General features: G+C 41.3%; 1 protein-coding gene across 1 annotated transcript in view; it reads right to left on the bottom strand.

Moving 5' to 3' along the window:
* The window catches only part of LOC127370652 (synaptic vesicle glycoprotein 2C-like), a 42,854-nt gene extending 28,271 nt beyond the window's left edge, over positions 1–14,583 (bottom strand). Inside the window, exons 1-2 of the mRNA XM_051412891.1 lie at positions 14,402–14,583; positions 1,985–2,898 (exon numbers count right to left, since the gene is read on the bottom strand). Of these exons, the coding sequence (XP_051268851.1) occupies positions 1,985–2,591 (607 nt within the window). The 5' untranslated portion in view covers positions 2,592–2,898; positions 14,402–14,583. The remainder of the gene's footprint in view (positions 1–1,984; positions 2,899–14,401) is intronic.
* Positions 14,584–17,631: the final 3,048 nt, after the last annotated feature.

Genomic DNA, 17,631 nt, shown 5'->3' with positions numbered 1-17,631 from the left:
ATCTCTGTATAATTTCCCTATTATTCTCACTTGTTTTCGGTCTCTCCGTCGAGCCAAATGTCCACTGACGAGGCTCTTATGACCTCTTAAAAAGTCACTGACCTTCACAGAGAAACTGTGGTAAAAACACCAATCAGTTCTATTGTGTGAGGTTTATTCTTTCAAGTACATCCACAAGTGAGCATATACACACATCCTTTATTTATGCGGTGTGTGAGTGAGTTGGTAAAATGACTCATTCTTTCTATTCTCTCTCCCTGTCTCCCACTGAGCGATGAGTCAGAATACGGGTGAAATCTGGGTGAATAATAAACCACCCTGCTCCCAAACAACAAACAAGGTTAGCATTCTCCTTTTTGTTATAAAACCACACAATTATATTGTGAAAATACTTTTTTTAATCTATGTATGGGAAGTGACTAATGCTTTAATGTAACACTAAGCATGGGCACAGTGTATTGAGGAAAATTGCCAGCACTATGCAGCTATTTTTGATATTAGTGAGAGAAATAATGAAGCCAAATTGCACACACACTCAAACACACAGACACATTGGTGGCACGCAAACACACAACTTTTCCCTAGTGTGGGAGAGAGCCATCTAGATTAACACTACTCCTACTCGTGTATCCAAATACCTGATGCCATGACAACCCACTGACTAAAGCAATGAGATTACAGTTGAGAGTGTCACCCACTACTCTCCATGAACAACCCGGCATGTCATAAACAACACACGTCATTAGCAGGCTGCTAGAGGGGAAACTAATTGCATCAACACCCAAATATTTCATAGAACTTAATGTATTTTACTCCCATCTAACTGCATCAATCAGAATCCATTTCCTGTGCCTGCTAAGCTGACTTTGAACTGAATTCATGGCTTCTCTGAGTGGTGCCAGATGAATTTCAGATGGCTCACTATACCTAAAAGTCACAATTTCTCACTGTCTCTTACCAATAAGATAGTCAGGATCTCACACTATTCTTGGCAATGAATCTAACTCTCAGACAGTTCACACACAGATTCAGAACATGCCTGATGAAGTGAAGTGTTTAAGCTTCCACTCAGTAAATCAATATACTTGCTGGCTATAACTTGTTCCCTCTCTCCATCACTGAATACAGGCACTACTGTTCTCCCTCATGTTGTGTTTGGTTGTCACTTTAAGTACTCTGTAATCCAATTAAGATTAACTTGAGCTTTCTGGTCGGATGCTTTTTTAAAGCCCCCTGAAAACTTGATTTTAAACCTTTGGTATTTCTCTATGACATTAAAAATGTGTGACAAAACAAAGCAAAATTTTGGGGGGAATAGGATTTAATGCTAAAAACTAACCTGCTTCATTGGAACTGTGAGGTTGGATCAGACTTGATTGACACATATGACCACATAAGCATACAGCCTCATCTGTACTTGTGTTTTATGCTAATGAGAAAAGCAAGGACAAAAACACAGATTGCATATTGCAACCAACTGAAACCCCCTGACCAAGTGTGTGTTCTGTCTTTAACGTGGCAAATTCTGTGGACAAGAACCCACTCCCTCTGTAGATAAAATTTTTTTATTCTAAGGTAACAACAAATATGAAAAAAAAACTAAAAACTAATGAAAACCTACCTATGAATATTATATTCCATTTATGCCAATAGGTCCTCCGAAATGTTATGCACTGGACATTTAAAAAGTAAAAACAACATCACTGCGGGGTGTGGTCAAAAGTAACTGTAACCACACCCACCAGTGATGCCATGGCGCACTGCCACACCCAAGAGTACACTTCTACATCACTGCAGCCAGGTGAGAAGGTTAACCATTACCGGTCAGTAAAAACAAGACTTTCAAGGGGTGTTAAGTTAAGTACCCCACCTCCACGTATGTGATTCCCTGTCTGATGGTACAGGCGTATGAGGCACAGCAGTGTGTTTAATGTATCTGAGTTTGAATACAAACAACTTATTCCACTGTAATGTAAATCCTTACCCAGCCATCCGGCACCAGAGTTGGGGACACACATGTCTGTCTCAGCACTGGGTAGGACAAAGCCCACTACGAACACCTCCACACCATCTGACATGAGCGCCAGCCCGAGTACAAAGAACAGCTGCCACTGGAATCTCCCATGGCCACACTCCTGCATGATCAGCTCGTACTGCTGGGCAAGCTCCTCCTCATCTGCCAGTCTCTCATTTTCCAACTCCTTGCGGCTCTTTAGGCTGTCAGAAACCGGCTGGCCCAGAGCCACCTGACCATCCCGAGGCTTCCCATCATTGTACGCAGGCACGCCTTGGTACTCCCCCTCGTAGATCTCGTCTTCATCGTCGTGGCCCTCCGTGGCGTCGCTGGAGGCCCCGTCCTCGTCGTTGGCTGCGTTGTCAGCGTAGTTACCATCTTGCTGAGTGTAATTATTGTAGTTGTTCTCTTCTTCATCCTCGTTTTGGAAACGGTTGTAGCTGCGATGAGTTGAGTATTCATCTGAGGCACAATCAACAGCTTTGCTGAAATTTTTGGAAGCGTGCCTCTTGGCTTCTTTAGCGATGTCCTTGGCACCTTTAACCAAGGAAGTCCTGTTGTTATGTGTTTCATCCATCTTGACACAAGGTTAGCTGGCACTTAAAGTCTCTTATTCAACTCTCTTGACCTTTTATTCCACCCGGTGCTACTAATATAAGCTACCTATTCTTTCTTTCTTTATGATCATCTATTCCCAGACAGAGCAAGACTTAAGGCAGTTTATTAGTGCTGAAAAGTCAGTCAGATGCCAGGAAACTAATGATTAAGTAATGAGGTCTAATTCCATTGGATGGGAGAAGCCAGACAGTACTGAAATGGAGACAGTTGATCTCAAATTGGAAAGATCCTCAGTCTGTCAGAGCTCAGCAGAAGACACCATCAGCCTGTGGGGACAGAAAGAGAAAAACTTGATTAAAAGCTGTCTGTCACAAATACTTGACTGCAGTAGTTCCTGGCACACGGAAAATAACTACAAAAGAACATTTCAAACTGAGACAGCCAAACTCCACACTGAAACTAATACAAACTGAAATATAATAATGACAAGGAAATACTTTAACAAACTGCGCAGTGTCATTGAGTATTTGCAGACTGAAAATTATCTTAAAATTTCTATGACTTTTTGCTGAAAAACAACAATGGTGGCTGCTGAAGAGGTTAGCGTAGACGCTGCTAGCATCAGTTCATTAGAACTGAAGAGTATTTCTCCATTAAAAGAAGAGCAAAGAACAACACTGAAAGTTTTTCTCGATGGAAAAGATGTTCGCTCTTCTCCCGACTGGCTTCAGGTAAGGAGTTTGACTACGTTTTCTGGTTCATAGATCTGATTGGTTAAATTAATCTGTGACAGACGGCGATGACACTTTTCCAAACAGTTTCCAACGACACAAACCCACCAACATAAACAAGTGTGGAAATATATCACAGACACGTAGGAATATGATGCAATTCAAAAACAAGCAAGAGCCTCCAAAAAGAATCGAATAAAGACTTTTGACAAGCTTCACAAAGGTTAGATTTATTGCAGGAATCCTATATTTGGGCGTATGCAGCTATGTGTTCTTAATAAACTGCACTCAGAGCACTCTACTTGCTGTCTGGCTGAACAGCTACTTTTAACAAGCCCATCAATGATCTGGCTAGACTACGTCCACACAAATGTGATTGATTGCAACAAGGCTATGTACTGTAATGGTGATCAGTCTGTTAGATGTCAGCCAAGCTTGCAAACTAACAACTGCAATCCAACAGAATTTCATTTAATTATAACTCATGTCCTTGAAGTATTTCTGGAATATTTCCAGGACTGTTGCACTCAGACTATAACACACAAGCTGTGAATTGGAGTCCCCCAGTCCACTGATGTGGTCTTTTCTCCCATTATTAGTTTGCTGATGACATGACAGCGGTAGGTCTTATCATGCACTGGGATGAACCAACCCTTGGGGATAAAACACCTTGAAGCCTGGTGTGTAGACATCAGTCGGCTGGAACAAAAGCTCTTTATCGTTACTCTCCTTATTAACAGGGCCACAGTCAAGAGACAGGAGCTTGACCGATGACCACTCAGTGCCTGTAACATCTCTGCACTGTGCAGGAAAAGACAGCAGCAGTGTAAAAAAAAGTCATGGTGACCCCCTCAACCTCCACAACACTGCATTGGACTAACTGCAGTGGCTTGTAAAATGTGATAAAAGCCATCAGTGCATATCTGGCTCGTCTCTCACCCATACAGGACAAAACAAGTTGTGGAAGCAGGAAGCTAGAAACTTCATCACTGACCCCCAGAATCAGACAGAGGGCATTGGATCCAGGTCCTGAATTCAGGAGAAATTTTACAGTCAGACTCTTCAGCATAACAAGTGCAAGCAGCGGAAACAGGTAGTCTGCTACAGCTCACATTTATAGTCATTATATCTTGTTTGTTTAATATGCTAAAAAGCGGCTGGGTGCAGTGACTTCCTGGAGTCTTCACAATCTCACGGGGACAACAAGCACCCAGCCGCAATCGCCATCAATATTTTCTCACACCCCTATAAAATGCTGAGCTCTAGAGGTGCTGGTAGGCAGATTCGTTTTCCTTTTTTCTGATTCTATACCTAAATGTTAAGCTGAGCTAACTGGCTGCATGCCGTAGCTTCATAGTTACTGCACGGACGTGAGAGTGGTATCGATCTGCTCACGTAACTGTCAGCAAAGAATAGAAATAAGCGTATATCTTCTTTTTTGTCATTGTTACTTTGTTACTATGAAAATTGTAAAATGGTTACAAAATGGTAAACTAGGTTATCTTGTTGCATTGTTTTATTTCATTCTAATGTCAACCTTTCATTGTATGTGGTACAACTTTATTTATTCTTATTTGTGTCAGTTCGAACAGAAGTGAATTAAATTGAATTGAATAAATATTATTAAAATAATTTATTCATTTGTTTTATGCCCTCAGAAACACTACATTCTTGGAAATGTGGCTTTTGTCACCATGTTTTCTGTCAGAGCTTATTCATTTCTGGGTCATGCTTCTAGGCTAGAAAGACATGTCAGCATGTATGACTGACTCCCCTCGGGGGTCTCTCTACTGTGACACTGGCATGGCCTCTCAGAAAACCTGTCAACACATCAGGCCGGACCCGTCTGTCTGCCACACTGCAGCCGGCACTCATCAAGCCCAAAGACCGCTGCAGAGGGAACAGCAGCTAGCTCGGGGCCCTCACATTATACTCCAAAGCCCTTTAGCAACACTGTTATTGACATTGCAATCACAGAGTACAGACAACAAATATACTGCACATGCAAAACACGTGAAGGATAATTTTCATGGTTCACCATTTGTCTGCGAAACACTAATCTAATGTATTCTGCATCTTCTTATTAATGTCTGGCATTAACATATTTTAGCTAACTTTAAAATGTTTAATGCAAATAAACAAAAATAAATAAATTTCTCTCTAGCCGATTGCTTGACATCAACTTCAGGAGTCGCATTCGCCCTGCTGAACTCATTCATACCATATATAAAAAGTTTAAGCTAATAAATGCAATAGTTTGGAGCCAGGGCCTTTTTTTTTAATCAAGCTTGTAAATATTAGTGTGTTAAGTATATATAATAAAGTATCTGATCCAATTCAGATCCGATTAAAGGACTTGAATCTGTATGGACTTAAATATGTGTAATCAACTGACAATCAATGTAAATTAATGTATTAAATATGTTTTTATTCTATTTCATGAGCAGTAACACTGTCAGATATGATTCAGGGAGAGAGGCATGTGGTGTGCCCATAATGCATGTGGCATGAGGATGTTATGTATGTATACGTTCTGCCACAAATGGGAAAAGTACGAACATCATGAGATATTTTTAGGCACATGAAGGGGCAGAATGGGCCCGTAGGGAGAAATAATGGTGTATAGAATTATGGGCAATATCATGGCCAGGAATAGTAGGAGAGGGCTTGCAGCTCAGACCACAAAAGGAGTGGATTGTGGACTTCATTGCAAGAAGAACAACTCACTTCTTACAACTCACCAGCTCTGTTTATGAGTAATCTGCTTTTGAATTGCGCAGTAAATTGATGTTGCATTGAACTCTGCTGGACTCAAGTGTTTTATTGAAGAAGAATTGAGCAGTGTGTGAGAAGACACAAAAGACATCTGGCCCGGCTGAAGGTTTTTCTCCCACAGGATCAAGGCCAAAAAAAACTAAATCATGACATGTAGACATTGTTATTACTAGGTATACAAACGTCATCTACAAAGGATGCATTACATGTTCACTGTTTATTGCTGCTGATTAAGGCCGTAGGACAGCATTGAGGGAGACCAAATCTGCCTGGGGGTTCTGGAAGAAATATAAAACATTTTACAAATAATTTCCTGCCAGTCTCACTTATTTAAAACATTAACTTCTTTAATATATATAGATATAGCCTCGATAACATATTTAATTCCAGTTTGAAGGAAATGAAATACAGAGACAGTACATTGTTAGTAAATTAAAAAAAATTATAAAAGGGAAGAAATATGGTTGGCCATTGTTGACTGATTGTAATTTATAGTGATCCTAGTTTGATCATTGATTGACTATGAAGACTTTATTATAACCTAAAAACAAAACAAAAATTCTCAGAAGGGATTCCTGAAGACAAAATCCTTTAAAATTGGGGTCCTTGGTCCAATGTGCATCCATTGTCGGGGTCCTTCACATGAAAAAGTTTGGATGGTTTCAGTTAACCAAAAAGGAAGTATCTCTATTAACAGGCCTAGCATTCAGTGTTAGTGTCTCAAATGTCAATAGTGGAAAGATGATACAATGCAGCCATATACCGTAATCGTCTGATATGATTGCACCATCAGCAAATAAAAAGAAAATATCCATCTCTTTTACATTAGCCTTAACATGCTACTCTATTTGTATCTGCAGTCCCTGGAGTGGAAAGCATACACTGAGGTGTTGAGACTGGGTTAAGTGCCCAAATAGACCGTGGCAGGTTGATGTATGGTGTTTCTGTTCACCTTTGCTCTGAGGGATTAGATAAAACATCAGTTTGGATCTGTCATTTGAACATAAGCGCCGGGGCGATGTAAAGCAGCCCAAGAGATTTTGGTGCAATGCAGCAGTGAAATGAAGAAGGAAATGTGTCCTAACTAACTTTGTGCACGAGCAGATGATAAGACACTGACTCCCACTGGCCATGGATGCATCTAAACACCTGACCAACGAGAAAAATCTCATCACCCAATGGCTTCAGGACAGTAAATAAAAAGACGTGTTGTTATTGGGATTTATACTGCAGCATTTCCTGCAATAAAACTGGTCAGTTTGTCAGTCCCTCCAGAAAAACGTGATTATGCGATCGCATAATTCAATGCATAATCAGCCAAAGTCCGCATATTTCTATATACTTTCGCCGCATAAATTGCCGATTTCCGCGCATGATTTCATAATCCATGCATTTCCGTTGCAAAAAAGTCACATATATCTTAGCAGAAAGTTGAAAAATGTTGCGTTTACTTCACTCAAGGGCAGCCATTTTCCCCTGTTGCCATGGGAACGTTATGAAGTGACGTAATTACGCGACGTGAACATCATCGAAAAGCTGCAAACCCCGCGATGAAAACCTTACAGTTGTAAGTATATTAGTAGTATGTACATTTTTTAAGAAAACGTGCTGCATAATCAAGGATTTTTGCCCGCAACAACCACAAAAAAACTCCGCATTTTTCTGGAAGGACTGGTTTGTGAGTAGTTTGACAAGTTTTTCAAGCGTTTTAGCAAAATTAGTGCCGCTTGAGAGTTCAGATGTTTGTACCTAACGTGGTGCCATCAGCTAAGTGCTTTTATTTTTTCAATTCAAATAAATGTCCTGAAAGAAAAGGATTTTGTCAAAAGCACTTTGGCGAATGTGCTTGTTGGCTTTCTTGCAGAGAGTGAGATGAAAAGATCAACAGCACTTTCATATTAAGTTGGAGCTAGAGCTGGGAGGCGATTAGCTTAGCTTAGCATAAAGACTTGAAGCAGGGGGAAACAGCTAGCCTGGCTCTCTACAAAGGTTTCAGGTAAAGTTATGCAGTGTAACAAATTCATTCAAACTCAACAGAAACACAATAAAACTCACAAAACCCACTTTGGTTATTCTTTCCATAACAAACCATCACCTCACCAAACTGAAACCTCTCTCTGCCATAGGTAGCCTCTTTGTGTCTGTCGCTGTGGCTCTATAAATACCAAAACAGCTGCCAAAAAAACAACCAGCAATGGATTCAATTACCGATATGTTCGTCCAATCACCCAACCCTAATGGGAAGTCACTGCTACCGGCTGTTGTTCACCTAGAAGAAATTACAGCACATAAGTTCCTGCAACAAACATTTCTATTTGTGTACCGAAACAATGATTCAACGTGTTATTTAGAGACCATTAGAGGTGTTAGTAGACATATTCTTTAACTTTGAAGAAAGCCAGACTGTCTCTCACCCCTGCTGCTTCCATTCTTTAGGCTAAGCTAAGCAAATTTATGTGCCTTCCGGCTCTAGAACTAGTTAACACACAGACATGAGAGTGGTATCGACCTTTTCATCTAACTCTCGCCATGACTCGAATAAGCACAAAATGACAAGCTATAACTACAATCTACATTCATCAAATATCTTTATAATAAAACGTATCAAATAACCATGTTGAAACAATATGAAAAATAAAGCTCTTTCTCGGAAGCCAACGAAAAACAATTAGTTGGAAAGACTTATATGGTTTAAAAAAGACAGAGGAGCTCATTCGCAGTAACACCGTGTCCTTATCCATACACAACAATGCTGGTTAGCTATTTCTAGTAGAGCTTTAGATGTTGTAGGCTACATTTTCTATTGCTGAAAATAGTCTCAAAATAGCATATTACAGGAATAGACATGCTTTCTGAGTCCTTTTTGCAAACTTTCCCCCCGAACTCATTTCCAGCGACGCAGCTCCTCCAACTGAGCACTTGACGTCTGAGACTAAAGGTCGAACTCTGTGATAAACCTCATGATATGCTCTGAGAGTTTCTGCACCAAATGGCCAAGAAGAAAATAGCCAATCAACTCAGTGCACTGCAACACTGAGGGAACTTTTATTATAATAGAGGGAAAATGAATAACGGTGCATAACAGGCATCCAGGTCTGTGTATAATCCCTGGTCTCAATTCACCTCCTCCCTGCTGATCTATGCTTTCCTCTTCATAACTGCCAATCTCTCCTCACTTCTTCTTTCTTTTCCTTCTTCCTGCTCTCTCGTTTTCTCTCTCTCCAGCCTCTTGTCTCTCTCTCGTCCGAGTGCGCCAAGAATTTCAAAGTCATCGTCTTGATGGCAATGCAGAACATGAAAGATATCCCTCTTCTGTTGACATTTCATTATTCATGATAGGCTAACCGTTCTCATCCTTATGCAAATGGTCATTAATGCTGACATTTCTAAGTCTTTCCATGCCATTTGAGCTACAGAGATAATTCTTAAAAGTCCAGTCCAAACCTCCGGTCCTTTTTTTGAAGCAACCTATACGGCATTTTCACACACCATATACTGCTGACGTAAGGGATACATATGGTTATATAAGAAGTTCCCACATTTGAACCAGCAACCTTGGCCTTTGCCCCCATAAACAGGCAAGCTAATATGGTTCATGGCTTTTATTTCCTTTTGATGGCGACTCCCCTCGCCTTCAGCTGTGATGCTGTGATTGGGGTTATTATAACAGCACCCTTATGATGTGATTTTAGCAATCAGCAAAAAATCCTGCGTGCTCTGAATCAGCAGTCCACGGAGAGGGAAGAAATGATTTCCTCGCAGTCGTGCTGTCATGGCCCGCTGACGCCATCCAGCTACGTTCATTAATCACCCACGCAAACGCACGCACGGAAACACACACACACACACAAACGCATGCATACAGTAGATGCGTGCACACACGCATACACTCTGCAGGTGCGTACTGTGGGATCCTGGAAGACATACTGTGCAGGATGAAATGGATCAAATGTTTTCTGCACGACGTTGTTGTATTTCAAGACTTTCTCTCAACAAAAAGTGTTTAATGAGGGGGAATAGAGATATTAACATGTAAGATAGACAGATACGATCCTGTATCCGCATGCGCCATACTGGTTGACAATATGTAAATGACAGTGGTGTGTGCAGAGCCCTACAGGCTTTCTGCGGCACCCACAGATGGCTGCAGTGAGCATTTGCTAATGTACATCGTGTGAATGAAACTACATGCCAAGCTCAGCAGATGCTACACAAGTGAGGTTTAGGTTCTGACAGGAATAACGCAGGACTTTCTATGCAATGATAAAGCTTCATGTGGAATGGGGAAACATATCTTTGCAAAGACAGACTTTAGCTGTCCTGATGTGGGAGTTATTTTATATTTCTTAAATTGTGGAGATGTGATTTTGGATTTCAGGATTGCATTGTTTAGTTTATATGTTGCATGTCTTCTTTGTGATTTCCTTTGTCTTACTAACATCTTGGTACCATGTTGGAAATAAGTGTTTTCACTTTAACATCCTGTCTGATAATCCTTCAATACAATCGATCAAGCTGAGGGCTGCTGACACGAGCCTTACACTTGAATTACAGTAACTATAAGACAGAAATGGTGTCCTTTAAATCCCTAAATGTTGACCTGATTTTATGATGTTTCTAAATGTGCTTGGATATAGCTGGGTCAAACACCTCCACACAAAAGAGGTCTACAAAGTACATACTGCACCAACATTTATTATACGTGTAAGGTACATGTATGACCATTCCCAAGACAATAAAACTATCTAACAATTGTAAGATCGACTGTAGCTCTGCATGAAAAACAGCAGCTCCCTCATTCATTTATATGAGGCCACTCAGGTGACGCAGCAGCTCGGACAAAAACATGCAGGATCGTCTCTAAGAAAAGTTTAACAGCCCCAACCCTGGTGACAACGTGACCTCATCCAGCAAGGCTCTGTGTTGGCCAGTCTGATTACTTTGTAACTTAAAGGGTTTAATTCTACTGTTTACCTCACAATTACTGCAACAAAAGATAAAATTATTGTCATTGTGATAACTGTCCAGAGCTGTAAATCCCATCTCAGAGAATTATAAACCATTGTGCAGTGTTTTGCTGTCTGATAAACCTTCAATCTCATGGATCTATACCTCAAATATTCCCTTTTAACGCATGGTTGTTTTCAGTTTGACTGCCCACAGGCTACCAGCCATGTTGCCATCTCAAAGTAGAATTTTAATAAAATGCACTTCTTCAAAATTTGCAACTTATAAAAAATATTTAAAATAGTGTAGATTTCACAGCATGTACCTCTCACCGCTCAGCAAAGCCCCTTGACTTTGTATTTTTTTTTACCAGCGATTACAATCCCCAAGCAGTGACCCAGCTCGTGCAGTAAAGAAAATATAAGCTTAGTCACGTTTGTAGTTATATTGGTGGAAAATGTCCCACAATGTGCAGAAATAATGGATTTAAACATTAAGCTTCACTGTGGGCAAACATTTCAGTCATCCCAAGTTGACGTCTGCGAGATCAGCATCACACAGTTTTGAAGATCTCAACCCTCTGCTAGAAAACGGGTGAAGAAAATAAACTTCTTTACCCCCTAAGACTGACAGAGGTGACACAAAGTGACCAAATTAGTATAGAGCAAAGTGCAGAGGTTACAGATGGAGCTAGGCCGAAACACAGAAAGTGACAGCTTTTTACAACTGCCTGCAGGTCTGGAGACTTTGTAGGAAAACTCAAGTGGATTTCTTTGACGAAAAAGTTGGATTAGATTCCCAAAAACCCACAAATGAACTTGTAATGAACTGGAAACGTGTGCTGTGCTTTTCCATAAAAGTGTGCAGAGGCTGATGAACAAGCACTTTAAAACGCGCAGCATCAAGAGGCTGTTGACGTAGCATGACTGCCGGGGGAGCAGTGGAGTCAGGGTTTAGATTAAAGTAATGAACACAAACTACATTATACAGCAGCATCATGCCTTAGAGCTCCCACACCCACTGAACGGAAAGCAGAAACACATAAAGCCATATATTCACAAATGCACTGCTGCAATGGGAACTATCGAACAACGCAGCACTTAATTTGGGTTCTCCTCCTGATGTGCATACACACGCAAACACACACACACACACACACACACACACACACACACACACACACACACAGGCTGCCTGATTGCTTGTATATAATGATGGCTGTGAGGTTTTACCAACTGCTGGAGTTCGGCCAGCTGCTGAGGGGGTCCCTGTGTGGATGCCCAAACCATGATTTGATGGAAAGTGTGTGTGTCTTTTCTGTGTATTATCGTCAGACAGATTTTTGGTGAATATTTTTTTGTCCTCACGTGGACCTTAATCGTAACTTTAAACTTTATTTAACTTTTTAACTAAAATTTTAACAAAAAATGTGTCTTTGCTGACCGTCATGTAAGATCATTCTCATGTCTGTACAGTAAATATGAAGCTTACAGTCAGCAGTTTGTCAGCTTAGCTCAGCATTAAGACTTTAAACGGAGGGAGACAGCTAGCCTGTGTGAAGGTAACAAAATCCAGTTACCAACACAGAATTTCCACCTTGTGTCAGGGGCATGAATTTGACTGATTGGCGCTTGAGGTTTGACTGAAGCTCTGTCGACTGTGTCTCATCGCGCCCTCTTCTTCTACAATGGTTTAATGGCACCCAATGGGAAAATGAGTACCACTGTTTATAATGATGAGCTATCTCCAAATATTCGCACAACATTCTCCTTTTTCCACTCGAACTTCGAACGTTTCTGAAGCAGATTCACGAAGCTCCGCAATAAGTGCAAATTTTCTGCTCAAGTTGAAACATTTTCAAATCTTTGTGTCTCCTCGGGCATATTAGCACGTAAATTGCCCTCTTCCATTGACGTTGTGTGCCATTGCACCCCCTGCAGTTGAGATGTGATACAGTGCAGCACACAGACTACTACCATCCAAAATCATGTACAGCAGTGAGGATTCTAGAGCATCCATATGTCTTCTGTTATCTGCTGCAACCATCTTTCTCTGTGTGGTTGCACATTTGAACGGCTTTCCAGGCTACTGACTGGCTGACAGATTGCATCCTGACTTCTCTGCCCTGGCCTTCATCATGACATGTGGTGCAGACCCATGCGAGCCAAATCTTTCTTTGTGCTTAGTTTCCTATCCATTACAGCCGAAGATAACACACAATAGAAAATGTTGAAATAGAATGAAAAGACGGCCGGATTGTCATCTGCTGAAGCAAACACTGAGGTATATAAAGGCCTAAAGGCAAACATTAATTTACCGACTTGGGTGTTTGACAAATATCTATTCAGCGTGAACCTGCGTGCAGTCAGAGCCTTGAAGCAAACACCTGGTCAGAATTTCTACATGTTTGAGCCAATCAAACTGCCCGTTCAGCCTCCCGGGGCAGCTTTATTGAAAACTCATCTGTCACTTTCCGCCTCTTTGTTCCACTTGCACCGTTCACTACACTGCAGCGTGCACAGCGGCTCCAGCGGCTGAGCGCAGCCCACAGACCACGTACAGGAAGGAACATCAATCACCGACGAGTCTTTTTGACGCAAGTCGCGTCCCATAATTAGATTTCGGGCTGTCCTGCTGCCTGGGAATCAATCCTCCCCTGCGAGGCGGCGGCACAGAGCGCTGTACAGTTAGATGACTATCCCCACACTGCATCGAGCATTAATGGATGGATCTGCTCTCTCAGCTCACTGCAGACTCACCCAGCCTGCATGTGCGCGCCCGGCGGACGGGGGAAGCTCGGGGTTGCCTCCGCCGTGCGTGCGTGTGTACCAACTCATCTCTCCACGACCAGTGAGCACGACAGGATGGTAACACCCCACCACCAGCACACACATGTAAGATCTGGGAAGTCTAAACTGCTGGTTAAATTGTGCATAAGGTCTTTTTTTTTTTTTTTTTTTTTTTTTGCTGCATTTCATAAAATTAACTTTGCACTCAGAATAACTGTAAATGAAACAGGTCTTACAATATTCACTGATTAAAAAGCACAAAGATTTGATCAGATACAGCTTATGTGGTGTAAGTGTGTTTTCCCAAGCACACTTAATGATGCACATGTTAGACAACTCTTAGAAAGTTCCCCAACTTTTCCGTCAATCATCGCACAGGAGGTTTATTCCCAATTTTATTGCCATTACAAAAAAATTAAAAAGCATTTTTAACCAGCAGGTGCATATCACCTGCAGATATCTCCTATTTCCATTTTGCATATTAAATTATCCACACAGAGAAGAAAGATGCGATCTATGTGACACTACAGCGGAGTGCAGGTGGGGGGGAAGAAGTTTGGCCCATTTAAAAGAAAAGAAACACTTACAGTGTGCAGAGGACCAGATGCATCGCACCGAGCTCGATGAGTCTCCCCGATTTCTCTACACAGCAGCAGAGGCAGGAGGCATCGCGCCGAGATTTCTTGTTTCTTCTCTTCTCTCGATGCAGCGGTTTCTCTGCTGCAGTCCAAGGGAAGAGGAGAGAGGCTGGGAGGGGAGGTGGGAAGCGTGAGCGCGATGAGGAGGAGGGGGGGAGAGGAGAGGAGAGGAGAGGAGGAGGGAGGGAGGGGGGGGCGCAGGAGTAATAGCCAGAATGAAAATCGATAGTATGGACCTATCTCCTACGCACAATAGTGGGCATTTCCGTAGAATACAGCGCAACAGTGTCTGGCGGAGGCGCAGTTGATGCAGGATGGTTGGCACAGTCTCTCGCTGCTGAGTTTCAGACAGAACAAAGAGGAGCTGGAGTGAAATGTGGCTCCTGGGAAGAAGTTTACTGAGGGATGACGGACTGTTGCAGGATCTGCAGAGTCAACTTAAAACCGCTGGAGCACCACACTGCCAAAAACCCAGAGTGCCATTTAATGTAATCACACCATACAGGCTGCGATTCAGTCTATTAAATAATCCCAATGAATCACTTTATACTGGATTATAATCAGTATTTATGACTTCAAATGACCCCGAAAAACATCTTAGTCATTAGAAAATGGTCTGTGCTGGATCATCAATTAGGGCAATAATTAACAATCATTTTCATTATCGATTAATCTGCTAATTACTTCCTCGATTAATGATAACATGTCAGAAAATAGCAGAAAATGCCCATCATTATTTCTTTAAGCCCAAATAACTGCTTGTTTTGTGTTTTGACTAACACTCCAAAAATCTATATCTAAAAAGATATTCACAAAATCAAGAAGGCAGAATAAGTGTATTTTTGGCATTTTGCTTGATAAAAAATATAGCAGCACAAGCAAGGCTGATAAAAGTGTAAATGGGCCCCATGATGAAAACTGAATCTGGTAGACACTGCAGACCCACTTCAAACACTTAGTAGGCTACTGATGTAGGCTCCAGGTTTCCACCAGGAAGAAGAATGTGTGGAATAAAAGGACAATGCTACTTCTGGCTCTGCTGCATTGATTTAGAGCTTCTTTTTTAAAAAAAACTATCCATCGTGAATCTGACAATGTTATGTGAGTGCAATACTAAATCGGTGCAGTTAAAGCAGCTTTGACCGAACTATTTGAGTAGCAGCCAAGTCCCAATCCTAAAGCAGTTGAGAGTTTTTTTTAGTACATTTAAATGGTTGGATGGTACCGATATTGTAATAATAAAAGCGATTCTGGAGAAAGATTGTTGATATTCAACCCGGTCTCACTTTCTCAGTTGCTAAAATCTCAAATTTGCCCCCTTTTCCTTTCCTGAACATTTAGCCCATAACAGCTAATGTAATGCATGTATGTATGTGAGTGTTACTTTGCATGTCTGTTCCCACTGTCTTTGTATTTGTACCTTCTGAACGGTGCCAGACAGCGGCAAAAAGTTTGAGGCTAAAAGAGTTCAATGCGGGTGTCTGGGCAGAGAGAGTAAGCAATCCCCCAAAAACCCATCCCATTCTGCATGGCTAGAGAAGGGCCATTATGAACTCCAGTGAATGAGCACTCCTCTCCTCCGCTCTCAGAAATAACCATTACAGGAGAAATCTCAAGGAGCGAGGAAGGAAGCCTGGGAGGACGTCCCTCTTACCCAGTCAAATAAAAATGCAGATACATTTGCATTTCTATCCAGCAGCTGTTGTTTAATTTGAGGGTTGAAATGAATAAAACCAAACACGCACACACACACACACACACACACACACACACACACACACACACACACACACTAATTCATATCAGGATATGCCTGCACACACACACATATGCACAACATAAAAGTACTCAACTGGCACTAATTTGCTGCCACATTAACATAACATGAGCTCTGTTCTTGATTTCAGAAATCATGATCTGGGCATTCAAACTGATAAATCTGTGTCTCTTTCTATTGTATTCTCCTTTTTCTTCCTTTTTCCTTTTCATGAGCCGTCATCTATAGTCTTTGATCAGTCAAAAATATGCTCACATGCAGCATCGGAGTAGGTGAGTGGGTGGACGCAGAGAAAAATACTGGAGGAAAAACAACAAAAGGGAGGAAAGATAAAGAGAAGTTCTGTGTGTTTGTGTCCAGCAAAACAAAGCTTTATTGTTATGGTTGAACATGATTGATGGTAATGTCATCTGCGCAGGTTCTCATGAGTAAAAGGACAGTAATGACAATAATAATAATATTATAAATTAAAGGGTAGGCTGTGAAACCCACAATGAACAAAGTCTCGGGGGAGTTTTCAGTATGAGAAATCCGTTGTATAGATGGATTTACAGTCGAAGCAAAGGGTTAGATTTATAGCTGAGCATCAGATTTCACCCGTTGATATCGCCTCTGCAGTGCAGGCTGTATCGTGCTTTATATTCCCCCACCGTAACTGTGTTTACGTTCTTTAATTTACTTTGTGATACAGAGCGACAGTGAGCTGCACACAGATTTATAGAACTGGAGTTACATCTGCTTATGACGTTATTCCGTCCTGTCTCGTTACTGGATAGGAGAGTACAGTCGTGCAATCCTTGTGTTTGCGTTCATTCATTCTTTCATACAGAGCGGTAATTTCTTTGTTAGTTATTTGTTACTGAAAAGGACTACTGAAAGTCTCTCTCTAACTTGCTGTCTTTAATTGCAACAACCTCCACCAGCATCACAAACATTTAGAGGAAAACACAAGCCACAAATCGCAGTTCTTGCAGTCTCTACGTACTTAATGCAAAGGTATCAAACCAGCTTTATTGTACTTATTTTAGGGGAATGCTATCAATTTTACACACAAGGATCCGTTTACTCATCTTCAGGAGCAATACTCGGTCTGTGAAAACAGTTGCATGATGATGTAATCAAGGATTGGGGACATCAAGTCATCAAACAGCCATTTATTAGGCACTTCTTCAAAACCCTGCTTTACATAACAGCAGCAATGTTTTTCATTTCAAAAGGACTGTGGTTATGGTTAATAAATATGTACATGTGAATTACAGGTCTGTGTATATAAAACTCCTGCACAAGACGTGCTACGCAATTATGAATCTACAATATTGTCCAACATGAAGGACAAACTACTTCCCGCATTGGCACTGAACACTGACATTGGACATAAATCTCGAGGTACAAGGGCTCGTTC

This window comes from Dicentrarchus labrax, unplaced genomic scaffold, assembly GCF_905237075.1.
Source record: "Dicentrarchus labrax unplaced genomic scaffold, dlabrax2021, whole genome shotgun sequence".
Taxonomy (NCBI): Eukaryota; Metazoa; Chordata; class Actinopteri; family Moronidae; genus Dicentrarchus; species Dicentrarchus labrax.
The sequence above is the reverse complement of the archived record's forward strand: the minus strand, read 5'-3'. Positions and strand labels throughout refer to the sequence as shown.